This window comes from Hippopotamus amphibius, chromosome 16, assembly GCF_030028045.1.
Source record: "Hippopotamus amphibius kiboko isolate mHipAmp2 chromosome 16, mHipAmp2.hap2, whole genome shotgun sequence".
NCBI classification, from domain to species: Eukaryota; Metazoa; Chordata; class Mammalia; order Artiodactyla; family Hippopotamidae; genus Hippopotamus; species Hippopotamus amphibius.
The window spans coordinates 4,138,819-4,158,439 of NC_080201.1; the positions used below are offsets into that span (position 1 = coordinate 4,138,819).

Here is a 19,621-nt window from a genome sequence, read left to right on the forward strand (position 1 = left end):
TAGCAACATTTAAGGCACAGGCCTTGTTCAGAAATTCCTCTTAACACACAGGTAATCCAGCTACCACTGCTCTGAGTAACAAGACAGCACCAGAGTTTGTAGCCCAGACTGTCTGCTCCCATCTTGGCTTCAGACCTGTATCTTTTGAACTATACCTGCAATCTTTATGGCTACAGGATCCTCTGAAACTGGAACCAGCCCTTCCTTGACTTCGGCCTGCTTTTCAGAGACCAGGGGAGACGTGGCAGGAGGGGAATACTTAGTTTCCACAGAAACCACAGGCGAGGAGGAGGAAGAGGGCTTAGAATCATGAAAAAGACTGGCCCACGACTTGGCGGGCTGACCGGTGGGAGCGGTGGCTGCCGCAGAGGCCGGGGAGTCCACAGGAGGGGAGGCGCTCTCGGCCTTGGTGGCGTCCGAGTCCGAGCTCTCCACAGTGTGCAACTCCACCCCATTGGCAGCTGTGCCCTCACCCAAGGATTCAAGTATTTGTCCGTTAGTGACTCCAAGGTTCTCAGTAGTATCGGTCCCAGCAGCAGGCTGAGCCGCAGCTGTCCTCAACAGGGTGTCCCTGCCAGCCTCTGCAGGGAGGCAGGAGGGCTCCAAGTCGGCCCCTGGACAGCCCTCAGGCTGCCCTGCAGTCCTGGCCCCGCTGTCGAGGGCTCCAGGGAAAGAACCAGCAGGCACGGCATCGCTGACGAAGTCCGTGGTGTCCTGAGAGCTGTCCCAAGTCCTGGGTGTCCCCGCCGGGGGCACATCGCCCATGGAGTCTGCATCCTCTGCGCCTACACTGTTAGGGACTGCTGGACCAGCATGGCCATTGACCAGGGCTTCTGTGGAAGGACCACCCTCACCGCCATCTTTCAAGTAACTATAATATCCAGGGGGGCGTTTTTTCTTCTTTTTTCGCTCCCTTTGTCCAAGACCACCCGGGATGCCATCGTTTTCTAAAACTTCCGCCTCCGCGTTGGAGCTGCCATCCAGGGCGAGGGCAGAGCCTGCGTACTGGCAGTCAGCTGAGCTGTAGTTCACTTCTTTATCGATGTCATCGGGGATCTTTTTGGAAGCTGTGCAACTAAGGATAAATTCAGGGGCCTGAGGATTCAATGTGCTTGAAATACTGTAGTTGGGGGTTCTCAGCGAAGTATCACTGGGTTCAATTACTTCGTTAACACCAAATTCAATTCTCTGATAGTCTTGTCCTATTTAGAAAGAAAATCATCAGCAAACATCCCATTAGTTAAGAACACAGCTAAACAAACTATTATAAAAGTCTCAGTAATTATTTCTTTTTTAAACTGTAACCTTAAGGTCTTTCAATAATTAACAAAGCTATGACATTTAATTTCTGTGCTGGATAATTTGCCGAAATAAATAATAACTACAAAATTATATTTAATCTGGGGATATGAAATACAGAAGCCTGTATTTATTTTCCACTCTCAGGGAAGCTAAGGGAGACTTTCAGGAGGTAGAAATTAAAACGAAGTTATAATAGAAGACAAATGACAGCAGCTAAACTCACCCACAGTGAAGTCTGACTGTATTTATTAGCTGGCTGGCTTTATAAGCCTGAGACTAGGGCATACGCATCTTGCAAAACTTAATTTTAAAAAATTAAGATGACTAACTTGGGGACTTAAAAATCACTGCTATATGCCCATGGCATCTCTAATTCATGTAATTTAGTAATTCCAAACACATGAATAACACAAAAGCACTCTTTCGAATTATCCATCTCCCGGATCTCCTCCACTGACAACCTTAACTGAAGTCCAAAAATGGCCTTACACCAAGTGCATGTGCATTCTATTAAATTAACTCATATTGGATTTAACTCCATGGGTAATGAAGGTACTTCCAAATATTCCAAGAGAGAAAGGTGGGACTGCAGACCTTCTAAATTAGATCTCCTTGGAATCCTTCAATACTGCCTTCCTCCCCACTGACAACAATCTACACGTTTTATCCATTCTAAGATGGACATTTTTTTATAGGTCACATCTCGGAAATTTGGCTGAGTTTTAGAGTCGAGTCTTTCAACAGACACTGAGCACCAACGTCATCTTATATCTGATGAAACAGTTGTACATTCTGAAGTTAAGGAAAGGACACATGCTTTTTAATTCATTTTTTGTGCATCACTGAAGATTTCTCCAAGTCTAGCACAAGAGGCTCACTTTTTTTCAAGGCACGTATTTCAAGGGGGAAAAAAATCATAATACCAAAATAATTGTATTCTAATAAGAAAACTGAACATATTTTACTTTGGAAGTGTTCTTATAAAAGAAAAAAAGAGCCCCACAGAGGGGCCAGGGCCTTAAATCGTTTCCTAATTCTCATCTGTTTTGATATCACACACGCTGGGGGTGGGGGGAAGAAGTTCCTGGAAAAAGGATACTGATGACGGTTACGCCCTACAGCAAGCTCTGAGGTAAAGGCGCCTGAGCACTGATTTGTTGTTTCCTTATTTTGAAAAAAATCACCAAAGAGAAAGTAATTTCTCTATCATTACACCGAAAAGTGCACCGTCCAGTTTGCTTTCAGGTGTCCCCCATCCTGAGAGGTTTCGGGGGTGCCACGCTGCGGACAGGGCTGAAATGGATGCGCCTGAAGACGTGGAGGACACTGACACGGAGGCTGCCCTCTGGAGACTGTGATGCACAGTGTGGATCACATTACAAATCAGCACGTGCTGTGTCATGTAGCGTGTGCCAGACTGTGGTTATTTCCAACAGACACAGTGTCTTCCACGCCTCAATTCTGAATCTTATCATATCATACGACAGTCTAGAATGTGATGTGACGGTTAATGGAACCCTTCTGACATGCTACAGTTGTTGTCAAAACATTTACCCAACCAAGTGCCTCATCACATCACTGGCAGGCCGATTCCTACCCGGAACAGTTCCTTTCCTCATTCTGGACACGCTCATGGACACATGCGTGCACCGCACTCCAGGGCAGAGACGTCAGGACAAGGCCCAACCGGTCAGGCCGGAAGCGTGGTGGAAGGCCTGGAAGCTCGTGGGCACCAGGGTCATGCAGGCAGTGGATTTGTTGGGGGAAGGAAAATTAGCTCAAATAAAACAATTACACCCTAACACAGTACTTCTCAAAGTCTGTGCACGGGGCGCCCGGATGGGGCCCTGGCATCTGCTGTTGAGGGGCACCCAGGAGGTTCTCATGCCCACAATTGAGAACTACTGCACAAGTGGCCTCTGCAGCTGATCTCTCCCATCCACGCTCAGCAATCACGGAGTCCCCGCCACGTGCAAGGTGCCTATCATCAGGGAGGGTGGGATGCAGAGGCTGGCAAGGCCAGGCCCTCGCCGCAGGGAGTTACACTGACTCGGGAGATGGCAACGAGAGGGCGGGTGAGATACACCTCAAGAGCTTTACAAAAAGAATGCTTCCCAACACAGAAAAAAGAGATCTATTTGATCAGAAGCTCTCCAGAGGTCAGTGGAACTGGCAGGATAACTGGCTGGGGGAGGTGAGGAGGTGAGGCTATTTCCCACTTCGGGAACTGACTTGAAAAGGCAGCACGCCAAGCTAAGGGCCCCCGCGAAGAGCGTGCGTAGCTGGCTGTGGTGCGAAGCAGAACAAATCACTCTAAAGCGTTCATCGGAAGCCATCCTGAGGGTTTATGACACTGCATATACTGTACTGGGCAGTGGTCTCTGCCTCCCACAGCTGAACTCAGCCTAGACAGGCAGGTGGAGTCATTACTGGACATTAAGCTAGCACTGCAAGAGAAATAAAAGGAATGGAAACAGAACAGAAAAGACCTTGGGGGAAGGGGGCCTTTAGGCTGGCCTGTCACTAACAATGTGAGCAGCTGTGTTTCTGGCAGATTAAAAGATGGACTTGAGAGAAGAGAGCAGAGAGTGGAGAGAAAGAGCCAAGAAGTGTAACTGAGCAGGGATGCCAACCTGGGAGGAGGGATGTGGCAAGAGAGGGAAGGAGAAAACAGATGAGAGGTGAGCGGCACTGGAACACTTTGGGGTCAGACAACGGGAGGAGGGGGTGGGGAGGCCACGGCCCGGACCAGGACGGAAGGACTATTATGAGAGGGACGATCATGAGGCATCTGCAAGCACGGAGTAAACACCTGCAGCACACCTCCTACGTGCCAAGGACATGAAGACAGGAGATCCTCAACCCACAGACAGCAAAGCCACCCCGGAGGCTGAGGGGCCCCGCAAGGGCGTGTGGGTCCCTCTGGTGTCACTTATTTTATTCTCGTCCTAGGCCATCATTAGAAATGCTCTCTCCCTTACATTCCTTATAAAGTTGCTAATAATTTTAGATATAATCACTTTATCATTTTACTGTAGATAAAAAGTTTTCATAGTCTTTTCAAGGTTTATATTTAAATCTAAATTATAATAAAACCCTTTCACAGGTCTGACAATGCTATACAAACAGAGAACCGAAATCCTTGTTCTCCAAGAAAAGGTTAGGCTTTCAGCTTCCCCAAGGCCAGAGAGGACCTTTAACACGATGCCAAGTGAAAAATGGCCTAGATGGCGTTGACGTGCGCATTGGCAGCCGGCGAGATGAAAAGACCCTGCCGTTAGTAACACCAGGTCCTGGAATAATACGAAAGGGCGGCATCTGGACAAGCGGCACCTCCGCAGATCAACTCCGTGTCCAGGACAGAGACAACCAACCGAAGATAACAGGCCAGGTGGTGAGGAAGTCACCCGAAGTCCCAAGGGCCCTGGTGACAGACAGGGACATAAACTCAAACTGCCGGACAAGAGACTCGCGCTGCCACGGAGTCAGGCGGAAAGCATGTTCTCAGAGAATCGCTAGGTCTGGGCCCAGCAGCCGGCCGGCGCGTGCAGAGAAAGCCTACTTCAGAGCCTTTATGAAAAGCCTGGGCTAAGAAGGACACACCTGTGCCCCTGAGGACTGTTAGGAAAAAGCAGAAATAAGCAACTGTTTCCTTAACTCACCCTTGTATGTCTGGCACTCTGAAGCACAGAATAGCATTTAATTCATTAGTCGAGGTCGTTCGGGGATTAAATCTGCTATAGTTTACAGCAAAACCATCAAGTAGTAAGGGAATGTTTATCCAGAAAGTATGGACAAGCAGGAGAACACCACCTGCAGGAAGGCTACCCACCCAGCACACACAGCGGGGGACGAAACAGAGCACGAGCTTACCGTCAGGCAGTTCACCGGCAGCCTGTGCGCCACACAGGACTGTTCCGCCGTATGGAGGAAGCTGCACAGGGAATTGGAAAACAGACTTTAATTCAACAAATCGTTAAAACTCAACACAAGCTATTTCATTAAAGCAACCTTCATTAAAACTTTATCCATGCAACTTCTCGTGACATTATTTTTAACAAAGTAACAGACGGAGAAACAGTAAGATTAAACATCTTCATTTTAAAACACCATCAGAATGCTTTCAAATATTTATTGTTAATCAATAGATCCAAAAATGAGGCAAAAAATAAAAATGGGTTCCAATGGACATGTCAGTCAGCTACAATGAAAGTCTCATGAAACACCCTTCATTTCACAGGAGCTGAGCTGCAGACCCCCCACCAATACGACACCACGTGCCTTTTTCTACCCACTAGTAAAGACTCTTCTGCTTTGACCATCTGCTCTTGACATGCACCATGGCCACACGTCCACTCAGCCAGAGGCAGGAACCAAGCCCAGGGGCAGTGAGTGGACAAAGCCCCTGAGAAGGAAATGCCTGGGAATCATAGCTTATGAATTAACAGCTAGTGATCACACTGCTTCTTTGGAAGAGAGAAAGCAAAGCAAGCTTCTGAGCTTTTTGTAAAATGCAGGAAGGTATCATGAATATACCAAATTTGGGAACAGTTTCTCAGAGCTATCTGGGAGCTGTCTCCCAGGCTGCAGTCTTAATTTTGCCCCAAATGAACACACCAAATTTTTTCCTTCGTAGCTACTCCATGATACTTACGAGTTGGAAATGTTTCAAAAGGATATGTTTGAGATGAGAAAGTTTAAGATGGGGAGGGGTAAGGTAAGTGGACAGATAACTGCTACCTGAAGGCAGAACAAAAGAACAGAAACAATTATCGATATACCCTAACACAGCACTTCTCAAAGTCTGCGTGCTGCAGCACACACACTACAATGGCCTCGGCTGCCTGGCTGGGGTCCCAGAGTCTGCGCCGCTCAGAGGCACCCAGGAGATTCTCATGCCCACGGCCGTCTGAGAACTACTGCATTAAGTGGCCTCCTCCACTGATTTCTCCAATCAATTCAACAATCACAGAGATGAAAGTTTTCGCCTGAGAGAATTAAGGACAAATAAGAAGCTAAGAAAACAAAGGCCGACTTGAAAGGAACTGATTGCCTTCTGGGCTTGAGAGCAGCACACGTTTCTACCACACGGGGGCACCCCAGCACTCACCACGGCGAAGCGCTCTGTGCCCAGGTGGGCTGCACTTGGCCCGGCACTTGCAGTGCAAGACCATTCCATACACCACTCAAGCGCTCACCCCCAGTGTCCCAGCATTCACCGCTGGCACGGACACACGGAGCAGAAAGGTGCGTCTGGGGGAGGCCACAAATCGGGTTACATCCCTCTGTAGTTAGGAAAGACGCTGAGCAAACTCCCATATACAGAACACCTTCTTTTTCCATCAATGACACGGGTGCCCCCTGGTGATGAAAATATATACAGCTGTAAGGTGCTCAAAGTATTTTACTTTGTTATTGACTGATTGATTGACTGATTGGCTGCGTTGGGTCTTCGCTGCTGTGCACAGGCTTTCTTTCTCTAGTTGTGGCAAGCGGGGTCTACTCTTTGTTGTGGTGCATGGGCTTCTCATTGCAGTGGCTTCTCATTGCAGAGCACAGGCTCCAGGCACACGGGCTTCAGCAGCTGTAGCATGTGGACTCAGTAGTTGTGGCACATGGGCTTAGTTGCTCCGTGGCAAGTGGGATCTTCCCGGCCCAGGGCTCGAACCCATGTCCCCTGCATTGGTAGGCAGATTCTTAACCACTGCACCACTGGGAAGTCCCTACTTGATTTTTTAAAATCACACTGTACTTACACAAAATCTAGGGAGTGGTAGGGGCAGGATCTGAAAACAGAGCACCTGGCAGACTCCAGGGTGATACTACCATTCTCTGTTAGTGTGTTTAAGTTTAAAACACTTATTTTGATTTACTCATCTGGTAAGAGCATAATTGTGGGAATCACTGAATGCTGGAATGAGTTCAGGCACAGAAAAAAATGTATTTCATTTTTACTCTATAGCCTCATATATGTGCCTTTAAATCAATAAACTTCCATCACTTCTAAGATACCCTGTGGTAACTGGGTATAATAAATATACAGCAGAATTAAAGTGGAATAATATAGTTCCCACAGTTGCTTATAAGAATAGAGATTTTTAAAGCAAAGCAAAAATACAAAATCCCACACACAAATGCAAACTGAACGAGCAGTGTTAAAAAATGAAATCTAGTTTTTTAGATACAACATCAAATCAGCTTAGTCTGAAAACAGTGCTACCATACTGTGAGGTCACTACCCAGGCCCTTCAATGAGAAGGTAACATTTTAAAACCTTTCTGGCGTGCTGCCACTAGTTATCACGCTCTCTCTAAAAGACCGGCAAGAACCCTGAATCTCCCCCTCTGAAATCCCATTAGGACATTGAGAATAACTGTTAACTCTGCACCCCCAACCCCACGCCCGCAGCATGAACTCTGCTAGCCTGAGTGCTTATTCCGTAGCTGGTTGAGGTGTATGAGTTGCCCAATGCTGAGTTTCTGGAAAGTTTCAAGAACAAGAAGCATTCTCTTCCTATTTTTGAATACCAATATAATAGGATTATGTCTGGAGTTCAAAATATTTTTTCCAGTTGGAGAAACTCATTTTTAAATCCCCCTGGCTTATAAACTAGAACACAGCTTTAGAAAAGATATCAAGACTCAGTTGAGAGGTATGATGCTTTTGTAGAAAGACTATTTTTACGTTTTAACACTCTGTATTTCTCAAATTTGGTTTTTCAGTCCTTGGTCCAAGCAGAGAAAAATACTTTAAAGTTCCTAATAGCCAAAAAAAACATATGACAGGGTTCTAATTTATGCCATGGCCACATGGAAGGAACCATGCAGGTATGAGGTGCAATTATTTTACCTCTGAGATAAATGGCCAAACAAACGATTATGCAGTGGACTGAGAAAACCATTCCTCATACACCCGCCAATGCAACCACACACCATCCCCATCAAGCAGTCCACATCCCATGTGATATCACTGTTATAACCCAGCCCCGTGCATTATAATAATTACCCAGTGAGAAAGATAACTCAGCCTAATCGTGTTAATTAGCCCGTGTTTCTCTTGTGCAGTTAACTGGCCCATGTGTGATTCTGATAGACAACACTTGTCACACCTCCCGTCAAACACTGATGGCACACAACCATAACTTCCGCAAATAAAGTGTGATGTAACGCTATCAAAATTCTTCACATCTACTTACATTCGGTACACACAAAATACTACACAATACATTAACGACTTCCCAACATTTCTGTGAGGTAAATAAGCATTCTCCATTTTCCAATTTTACTCTTTAAAAAAAAGGCACCATGAGATGGAAAACACTGCCCAAGACCATCAAGCCTGTTTTAAGCAGCAGAGGGAGAAAGGAACCCAGCCAGCTCTTCAGACTTGAAATATGGTACATTCTTCACTTTCATACCAAGGAAAACCCAAATTTTTATTCTGACACTTACTTGCAAACAGGTACTCACAAACTCACACACATGCACACACTTGAGATACGCTATAAAGTACAGAATTGGGCTTTTACTGTTTGTTTGTTTTTTTAAGTATTAATCACAAAGAGAACAGTTAGGTTGTGGTACTCCCAGCAAGGTACCACCATATTTTAGTGTGATCCAAAGACAGAAATTATTTAAACCTTGAATCATTAGTACAGTATACAGAGTACAACCTCAATTAACAAGAACACTTGGGGAATACAAGATTTGATTATGTTTGTCCTAATTAACTTTCTTTTTTAAATCAGAAAAGACTAAACTTCAATCATTATTCCACAGGATTTTAAAATGCATAGATACATTTTATTGTCTTAGGAAATATAATATATAATTTACCTTTCACTATTTCCCAGCTCATATCCTTAGATTTCTTAAAATCTTAACTGCCAACATCAACAAACACAAGAGACAGAGATGGCACTGAGCTGAATTTTTTCATTTCCTAAAATGAAACCTGATAAATAAGCCTTATCTTCTCTGATGTCTTTCTTCCTCCTAAAGTGAAGAAAACAAGTACTAAATCTTTCTTATGTCTATGTAGCCTACATAATGTTTTAAATATGTTTTCCTTTAATCCTACCTCCACAATCCTAAAAGATTTTAGAATTCAAGAAGCCAAGGTGAAGAGTGAAGGACTTGCCAGGGTCACATGTAAGTGGCCCACCCAGACCTTAACCCTATTTTAAGCACTTAACTTCTCCCACCCCATTTTAACAAACAAAAGAACTCCATACACGAATATTTAATATGCATGCAAATATATCCCTTATTAATAAGGGATCTGAAATTAAGGCATCTAAAAGGCTAGTTAGATTTCATTAAAAGTTAAGTAAGATATTACTTAATATATACACGTCTCCCTTTTCTCCTTTTCAATGCAACTTCAACAGTCTTCATATTTAAAACATCAATCTGAAAAAATGTTCCAGACAAGTTGCTATTAAACTAAAATGTAACCGTCAATTACATGAAGAGTGGACATAAAAGAGGACCTGGATGGAGATATACCATAATCCTGTTCAGAAAAACTATCATAGAGATGTTACTTTTCCTACAAATTAATCCATAATCTTAATGCAATTCCAACTGAAACTCCAGTGGGATTTTCCATGGGACTTGAAGTGCTGACCATCAATTCCTCTGGAAGAGTTAAGGGATGAAGAAGAGCCAAAACACCTGCAAGTATGAAAGGGTGTCTGTCCTAGCATAAGACTGATTATAAAGCTGCCACGATTATAAAAGAGGACCCAGAACTAACTGAGTGCACGTGAAGATGTGCAGCCTGGTGGTGGCACCACAACCAGGGGTAGATGGTGCTGGGGCAACTTGTTATTGCCATGGGGTGGGGGGGGTGACATTCCCCCAAACACACACACACACACACCGCAATCTCAGTTTCATTACATACTAAACTGAAAACAAAAGCTTTAAAACTTTTTAAATGTCTTTATTACCTCAGGGAAGGGAAGAATTTCTTAAAGATAGTTTAAAAACCAAAAATCCACAAACCTTGAGGAAAAAAATCAATACATTTGACATTAAAACTTTAAAATGTACTCCCAAAGATTATTAATCATACAAATCAATTTAAAAAAACACAAGCCGCTAGGAGGGTGGGAGGGAGTCGTGGGAGGGTGGGGATATGTGTATAAATACAGCTGATTCATTCTGGTGTACCTTTATACTCCAATAAAGAGCTTAAAAAATTAAATAAAATAAATAAAAAATTAAAAAAAAAACAAAAACACACAAGCCATTTGATAAAAATATGGGCAAGGGATATAGACCAGGTAATTCACAGAAGCAGAAATCTACACAGCCAACAGACATGGGAAAGTTATATAATGGTGCTCAACTGTCTGTAACCTGGGAAATGTAAATTAAAACAATGAAACTTCATTTATTACCTATCAGATTAACAAAAAATTTTAAGTAAGTCTATCCTGAGAATTAGCAAGAATCTTTTTTTTTCTAATGAGATCTAAAAACCCTCATGCACTGCTGCTGGGAGTTCAGACTGTCAAAACCACACAGAAGGCAGACACAGTCTCTACTAAAACTAGAGATACTTATTTCTTGCAGAGCTCACAGTTCCATTCCTAGGAATATTTCTTGGAGAAACCCAGAGGGGCATGAGGAGACATGACAAAATATGTTTACTGCCACATTTTTGTAACAGTGGAAGAACTAAAGACCTAAATAGTCCTTAACAGGAGAAAAGGTATGTTGAAGATTTAACAATTAATGAGGAACTCCCTGGCGGTCCTGTGGTTAGGACTCGGTGCTTTCACTGCCGTGGGCCTGGGTTCACTCCCTGGTTGGGGAACTAAGATCCCACCAACCACCCAGGGCACAGCACCCCTGCCCGCCCACCCCGAAAAAAAAAAAATTTAACAATCAAAATCAAAGAACAAGAACAAAATGTATGGATAAATCTAAAGAATACTCACCTTAAAATAAGCAAACTACAAAATAATGAATATAGTATGAAACCACTTATGTGACATTTTTAACCACACAAAACAATAGGCTGTACTATCTGTCAATACATATGTATGAAGTAAAAGGTGACAACCACAGTCAGGAAACAAAACTAAGCAATTCCAGTAGAGTCAGTATTTCTGGGGAAGAAGGTGAATAAGCGGATACAATGGGGGCTTCAACTGTCTCTGTAACGCTTTGCTGTTTATATATATAGCAAAATGTTAACAGTAGTCAAATCTGACTGGTAGGTTCAGTGATTTCTTATGTTAGTCTCTACATTTTTCTATACACTGGAATTCCTAATCAAAAGGCATAAATTAAAAAACCAGAAGTAAAACATAAACATCAATTAAATCTATGCATACACTCAATAAAAGAAAGTTTTGCCTTACCTCAACTGAAGAGCGCGGAGTCACAAAGAACTGATTGAATTCATCAGGGCTAAAATCTCCAAAAATATACTGAAAAAAAGAGAATCACTGATCACATAAAATACACAAATCATATAGTTTCAGAAAAAAGTGCTATATATCAATCCTAAAAATAACTGGGCCAGAACCCCCAAGACCCTTCCTCCATTAAACAAATCAAGGACCTGCAAACAGATTTCTAGATGTAGTGTTTTAGAATTACAAATAAGAAAATACTTAGATTTTCCATAAATTGTCAAAGAACACACTAAAGTTACTAAAGCTTACTTTTGTTACCAAAGCCGCTGCCCCAGAATCATATTCCTGCCCCTTCCTCAAACAGAAACCAATTATTCTTATGTATGTTTCAGGAGGAAGCCGCAAAGAGGAAAAAACAACTGGTTAAAACCAATGAGGCCCGTGATGGCTGACGCTGTGACTTCCAGTGGACCCTGAGTCTCACTCTATGCTCACTGTAACACATGAGCATATGCTAAATGACACAGCCACCAGCACCAGGACAGTGGACAACTGCCAAGACAGCAACCGGAAAGGCCCATACGAGGGCTGACAAGCAGAGCTGCAACAGTGCCAGGTGCAAACCACACCCCTGTGCTCCAAGTCACGAATGTTCCTCCCACTCCTTCAAATCCCTCCTTTTCACCTCGACCCTCCAATATATTTGGTATCTCTGCCTGAATTGGATTGAGAAGTTGATTTGGAATTAGGTTCCTGCTTCTCCATTCTTTGGCCACTGAATAAAGCTTGTGGCATTCCAATCTCAGCATCAGTTTTGTTATTGGCTGCGCAAATCTCATCAGAAAAAGAACCTCCCTGGCAGAGACAGAGGGCCTCTGCCGGGACTCAGGACCCCGGTGTGGGCCCAGGTGACCAACTCGGTAACACTCTGAAACAAACAGGTCAACTTTGTACACCAAACTTTTAAGTAGACTCCTGCTGGGAGGAGAATGTTTTGGGTTCACAAATACTTCTAGTTGCTCCATTTACCAGTCAGCTGACGTTTTCTCTGCCACACATACACACTAAAGAAAAGCAGCTGCAATGGGAAGACAGGGAAATCCACAAGAGGAAAGTGTGAGTGACTCTGATGGGTGAACTTTAAAAATGTGTAGTTTTTTTTTTTTTTCAAAGACACTGGAACCTGATACACAGATAAACATATTATTCAACAGACAAACCTCACTGTGAACTCTCACCTCATAGAACTTTGAACGTTACTTTCTGAAAAACTGGTTAACCAGCAGAGAAGCAAGTTTGGCAGGCGAGTGCCAAGCAGTTCGTATGCTCCCTGAAGCTTCAAGAATCAAGTCATTGACAAGGATCAGTACAACCAGATTTCTACAACAGAGAACCACTCACTTCACCAGTAATTATTTACATCCTATTAAGTGCCATGCACAACAATTAGTATTGGATATAAAAATGGCAAGCAGAGCTGTGGTTTCTCTGCTCTAACAGAACTGACAGTCTAATAACTTGCAGGGAAATTTACAGTATCTAAATATTACATAAATAATAATCATTAGTATTCTAATGGTTATTATTGTAAATGACTGTACATTGTAAATTACTGTTGTAAATGGAAACTAACTCTCAAAATCTGTGGTAAGAATGCACTAATATTTCTGGGGAAAACATTTTTCGGAGGGCTCTTTCACAACAGCTACCAAGACTGTAAGTATATATTAAAAACAAAAACATTTTGACATAATTTTTATGTATACTTGCAAAAGTCCACACAGAAACTGTGTATTGACAATAATGGTGAAAATGCACTGAGTCCCAAAAACAATTTAGAAACAATCTTCTTCTGAAATACTGTCACTGTGAGCTTAGTGAGCTTAGACTTAACGCTAAAACTGGGGAAAAGCTGATACTAATTCCGCTCCAGCACAATGCCCAGCAACAGAAGGGAAAGGCATCTTTAAGGGAGGAGGAAGAAGAAAGGTGGGTGGGGGAGGAAATGACACTGCTGCCTCGCACTCCACAGCCCCACTGCAGAGACAGCATTACATCTAGATGTAAATCTTAAAATTTACTCAGAAGAAAATAAAAAGATGAGCCATACGATGGGAGCCAATATTCCAAACGATACCAATTACGGGCAAGGATGCGAAGCAACTACGGATGCAGAATGGTACAGCCACTCAGGAAGAGTCTGGCACTCTCTTATGAAGTTACTTACCATACAACCCAGGAACCCCACTCCTGAGTATTTACCAAAGAGAAATGAAGACCTACGTCCACAAACAAAACAAAACACCTGTATCTATTCATAACCACCAAAAACTGAAAAGAACCCAAATGTCTATCAAGAGGTGGATGTGATACATCTGCATGATAAGTTACTACTCAACGACTCTCAAAAGCATCACGGTAAGTGAAGAATCAGACTTAAAAGGCCACCAGCTGTACAACTGCATTTATATAACATTCTAGGGCTAAACTATAAAGACAGAAAACAGATCTGTGGTTGTCAAGGTCTGGGGAAGGAATGATTACAAAAAGGCACAAGGGAACTTTTGGGGGTGCGGGGTGTGGAAATATTCACAGGGGAAGCCTGTCAGAGAAACAGTAAACTTCCTACCTGCCAAGGAAACACACCCATGAAAATACTGATTTCAGTCCTTGAACATGAATGGATGAGCAAAAAAATCACAAGACACGTGACGGAACAATCAACAGCAGTAAAGAGAGTTACTATTAAAATCAGGGGAGGACTTCCCTGGTGGCGCAGCGGTTAAGACTCCGCCTGCCACTATTTACAACAGCCAGGACATGGAAGCAACCTAAATGCCCATCAACAGATGAATGGATAAAAAAAGATGTGGTACACATATACAATGGAATATTACTCAGCTGTAAAAAGGAATGAAACTGGGACATTTGTAGAGACATGGATGGACCTAGAGACTGTCATACAGAGTGAAGTGAGTCAGAAAGAGAAAAACAAATATCGTATATTAACACATACGTGAGGAATATAGAAAAATGGTACAAATCAACTGGCTTGCAAGGCAGAAATAGAGACACAGATGTAGAGAACAAACATATGGACACCAAGTGGGGAAAGCGGGGAGGGTTGGGGGGGGATGAACTGGGAGATTGATATTGCCATATATATATATATATTATTAATAAGAAAAAAATACCAAATTGTATACTCTAAATACATGCAGTTTATTGTCTGTTAACTGTATATCAATAAAAGTTCTTTTAAAAAAAAAAAAAAACCCTAAAAATAAAAAAAGAATCTGCCTGCCAATGCAGGGGACATGGGTTCAAGCCCTGGTTCAGGAAGATCCCACATACCTCTGAGCAACAAAGCCCGTGCACCACAACTACTGAAGCCAGAGCGCCTAGAGCCCATGCTGCACAAGGAGAAGCCACCGCAATGAGAAGCCCACACACCACTACGAAGAGTAGCCCCCGCTCTCCACAACTACAGAAAGCCAGTGCGCAGCAATGAAGACCCACACAGCCAATAAAAATAATTAAACACACACACACACACACACAATTCACTGCGGGGGTGGGGATAAGGAAGAAGCATGTACAGATAGGGAGAAATCTCTAAGATACTGTTACACGAAGAAAATATTCTTTGGGTAAAAAAAAAAGGAGGAAGAGACGTCCCTGGTGGCGCAGTGGTTAAGAATTCGCCTGGCAATGCAGGGGACATGGGTTTGAGCCCTGGTCTGGGAAGATCCCACATGCCACGGAGCAACTACGCCTGTGAGCCACAACTACGTGGCCTTCACTCTAGAGCCCATGAGCCACAACTACTGAGTCCATGTGCCACAACTACTGAAGTCTGCCTGCCTAGAGCCCGTGCTCCACAACAAGAGAAGCCACCACAATGAGAAGTGTGCCCACTGCAACGAAGAGTAGCCCCTGGTTGCTGCAACTAGAGAAAGCCCCCACGCAGCCAATAAATAAATTTTTTTTAAAAAAGGAAAACAGAAATAGATTTGGGATTGCATAGAGAGATAGATATTGGAAAGGGAACTGAAAAGGGAGTATAACCCTTTACTGTGGTGGTGGGGCGGGTGGGAACCAATGAAGACAGTGGAGAGGGGAGTGAGATTTCTTAATGTGTGTCTTTTCAGAGTTCTTAGTTCTGACCATATAACTTACCCATTCAAAAGATTAACTGTAAAAAGGCAATACAAACTAATCATTATATAACTATTCAAATATACCCATTTTGCAGAAGTTGTGTTTGCACCTATGTTAATTTCAAGATCTCCTTGACAACAGATTAGAACTTAATGAAAACGTTTAATCCAAAAAAGACACCATAAGCCACGGCTAACCATCAACTACGCAACACTAAAGTATCATTTAACACTTGACAAATGGCTAGCCAGAGCTGCTCTGAATTACAACGTAATTCTCTTAACGCCAGCTCACAAATACCAATAAACAACTCTAACAAAATACACATGAATCACATCCTTTTGCCCTAATCGGACCTATTTTCTATCCTTAAAATGCATGAGTTTTTGAAAGTAAGTAGTTATGAGGCCAGAGACAGACGGGCCCCCAGGGCAAAGAGTCTGACTTGTTCCCTGTGGACTGATACTCTGAGACAGGAATAACACGACAATTGGGAGAGGAGGCTGGGCCCTGCCCAGACAGAAGATAAGAGACCACATATTCCTCATTCTCAAAGTCAGCTGACCTCCCAGACCGACCACACATGCGCAGAAAGCCTCCTTGGAGGTCAAAAGGGGAGTGATGCCAAGTGGCCAAACCTAGCCATAGGTCTCTTCGGTGGAATCCATCTTAGCTAAGAGATGTGCACACACACGTGGGAAAATCCTGAGATACACCAAATATGGACTTTGAATCAGGCAAATCAAAATGACGGGTCAAAGGAAACACGGAAGAAATGCCCCATATGATTCAAACTGCCATGAGGGTGCGACTCTCTCTCAGCCCACCCACATGTCTATCCACACATATTCTGCTCCCTTTTCCCCCTAATAAATACCTTACTTGTTTCACTATTTTCCGTCTTTGTGGGAATTCTTTTCTGCAAAGCCGTATGGCCAGGGCCTTGTCACTGACTACTGGTCTAGTGACTAGTGCTCTCACCACCGCTACCTGACCTCAATCACTGACGGAGAACTGAAATCCCGTTTCAAGCCGACGCTGGCCCAGGCCACCCGACATCAGTTACACGTCAACAACATAAAAAACCGTTGTTTCAATTTTGCGACTGAGGGGATTGCTAAGAAGCTGGTACCAAGGGTTACCAGTGTCTCTGCAAGGTGCTCACTGCCCAGAGTTTTGGTTAGGATTTCTATCCTGTACAATGAGTATTTTCCATATGCTCCTGGCAGATAAACTACATGTATCTTTTTCCTATGTATCTGTACAAATATTACTTAGACTCAAACAGCAATTCAAATGTAACGCAGTAAAGAAAGCTCTGATAGTTGGGGAGTTCATTCTCAAAGGTCAACAAAGGTCGAGTCACTGAGGTCTCAAATACGGGGAGACTTAAGAATAAAAGACAATTTCCTGCCATCACAGCGAATGTGAAAAAATGGTAAATATTTCTTTCATAGGCAAAGAAATTAATGTCTCTTTGGTAACCACTCACACATTCATGGGAAGTGATGTAATAAAATACCCCACATAGGTCCCCGGGGCCCGGCGTGACAGAAGATGCCGGGGGTCGCGCGCCGCCGGAGCGAACGGTCCCCGGGACCCCCAAGGAGCATGGCCCGGGCGAGCAGCCCCGGCTGGTACCGGCGGCGGAGGAGGAGGAGCTGCTGCGGGAAATGGAGGAGCTGCGCTCGGAGAACAACTATCTCAAGGATGAGTTGGATGAACTCCGTGCTGAAATGGAAGAGATGAGAGACAGTTACTTAGAGGAAGATGTTTACCAGCTGCAGGAGCTTTGGCGGGAGCTAGACCGCGCCAATAAAAACTGCCGAATCCTGCAGTACCGCCTCAGGAAGGCCGAGCAGAAGAGCCTGAAGTTGGCAGAAACAGGGCAGGTGGATGGTGAGCTCATCCGAAGTCTGGAGCAGGACTTAAAGGTGGCCAAAGATGTATCTGTCAGATTGCACCATGAACTTGAAACCGTAGAGGAAAAGAGAGCTAAAGCTGAAGATGAGAATGAAACTCTCTGGCAGCAGATGATTGAAGTGGAAATATCCAAACAGGCCCTCCAAAACGAGCTGGAGAGACTTGAGGGAGGGAATCCTCAGAAGCATCCATCTCACTGGGCTCATTCAAATCCAAGAAACTCCTTCACTGCGGCGTGAAGAATCTTGGAAAGTCTACTTACAATGGGCAGAAACACTCAAGCCCTTCTTAAGACAGACTCAGCTTCACCTGTCGGAGGAGTCGGTGGTTTTCTTTGTAGTTTGACCCTACTTTTACTGAAAAAGCTAAAGCAAAGAAAGCCACTCCTGCAGCTGGGGTTTAGGGACAAGCTTCCACCCCCCTTGGCTGGCCAGGGAACACCCACACCCCATGCTGACTCTGTTGCTTCAGTTACCTTTCTCCCCAGGCCTCCAGCCTTGTGAGGCTCAGGGGCAGCAAGAATTTTACTTGTTTCTTAACCCTGAAATTCATCCGATAAGTTGCACTGTTTAACCTCTGACCTCCAGCCACTGTAATGTACACAGAACTGAGTGAATTAACATAAGACCTGATGTGATGGAGGCGACCTGCAGAAGAGCCTCCTGGACCCACCTCGTTCAGGTGAAGCTGCAGAGGTGGGGTGGGGGGCGGGGTGCCCACAGGGGAGTCTGTTCCCACCATAGGCTCCCTGAGGTCCGAGTGATGCCAGCCAGTCTTAACTTTCCAAACTGCTTTCTTGTGACTTGTGCTGTGATTACTTACATCCATCCTTTCAGGTTTCGAGTTCCTTTGTCCTACCCTCGGAGCTTCCTCAGAGCTTCTGCTTTTCCTTCTGGCTGTTCTTTCTCTCTCTCTTTTTTTTTAATTAAATTAAATTTATTTACTTATAAAAAAAAAAATACCCCACATAAACCTGGAGGCTGTGACATCATTGCAGTGCTTATCAAAACCATCTGCACCACTCAAAAATCATTACAGGAAGCATTACTATGAAGAAGCACTTTTTCTCCACTCTGTTCCAAAAAGACAAATAGAAGTAATGTTTGTAAAGTAAAATTTAGCTTAAACAAATTAGGAAGAAAAAAAATTAAATTACAAAGTTAAAACTATAAAAGCAAAGAAAAAGCCAAATATTTATTTAGTTGCAAACCCCAGTGAGGAGACATAAATTACACCTGCCCTGCATTTTAGTGACAATTATTTAACTAAAACTACATCTGACTAAAGGCTGAAGCATCACAAGTCTTGTGACACCAAAGAGTTTATCACAGAAATTCAGGGCAGCCAACTGCCATTAAAATGTCCAAGTCCCACCATCCCCAAAAGTCTTCCTAATTTTCATTCACAAATTATTTTAGATGTTTGGCAAAATGAAGAATGTTACCAAAAAGCAGGGGGGAGGACTGAGCTCTTCCAAAAACTCAATGTCACAAAAGGCTGTGGAAAAGTTCCAAATTACAGGAAGCTAAAGAGACGTGACAACCAAATGCAACATCTGACCATGGACCGGATATTGCCCTGGAGGAGAAATGCTATAAAGGAGATCATCAGGTCAACTAACAAATTCAGAATATGAACAGTAAGGTTAGAAAGAAGTATTGCATCCGTGTAAACTTACAGAAGTGATACCTGTCCTACTGTGGTTATATAAGAGAACAGTCTGTTCTTAGGAAATACACATTCAAGCAGACAGGGCTAAAGGGTCACGGTGCATGTAATCCACCCTCAAATCTCAGAGGGTAGGAAAAAATGTGTATATTTGCGTGTGTGCGTGTGTGTGTGTGTGTGTGTGTGTGTGAGTTT

At 43.5% G+C, this 19,621-nt stretch overlaps 1 protein-coding gene across 2 annotated transcripts in view; it reads right to left on the bottom strand.

Moving 5' to 3' along the window:
- Positions 1-19,621, bottom strand: part of USP10 (ubiquitin specific peptidase 10) — a 70,147-nt gene that overhangs the window by 26,427 nt on the left and 24,099 nt on the right. Inside the window, exons 1-4 of one of the 2 annotated variants that reach the window (XM_057711691.1) lie at positions 11,678-11,749; positions 5,176-5,236; positions 2,900-3,017; positions 156-1,202 (exon numbers count right to left, since the gene is read on the bottom strand). In XM_057711691.1, the coding sequence (XP_057567674.1) occupies positions 156-1,202; positions 2,900-2,936 (1,084 nt within the window). In that variant the 5' untranslated portion in view covers positions 2,937-3,017; positions 5,176-5,236; positions 11,678-11,749. Of the gene's footprint in view, positions 1-155; positions 1,203-2,899; positions 3,018-5,175; positions 5,237-11,677; positions 11,750-19,621 lie in introns of those variants that run through there. The other variant, XM_057711692.1, reaches the window with a different exon arrangement.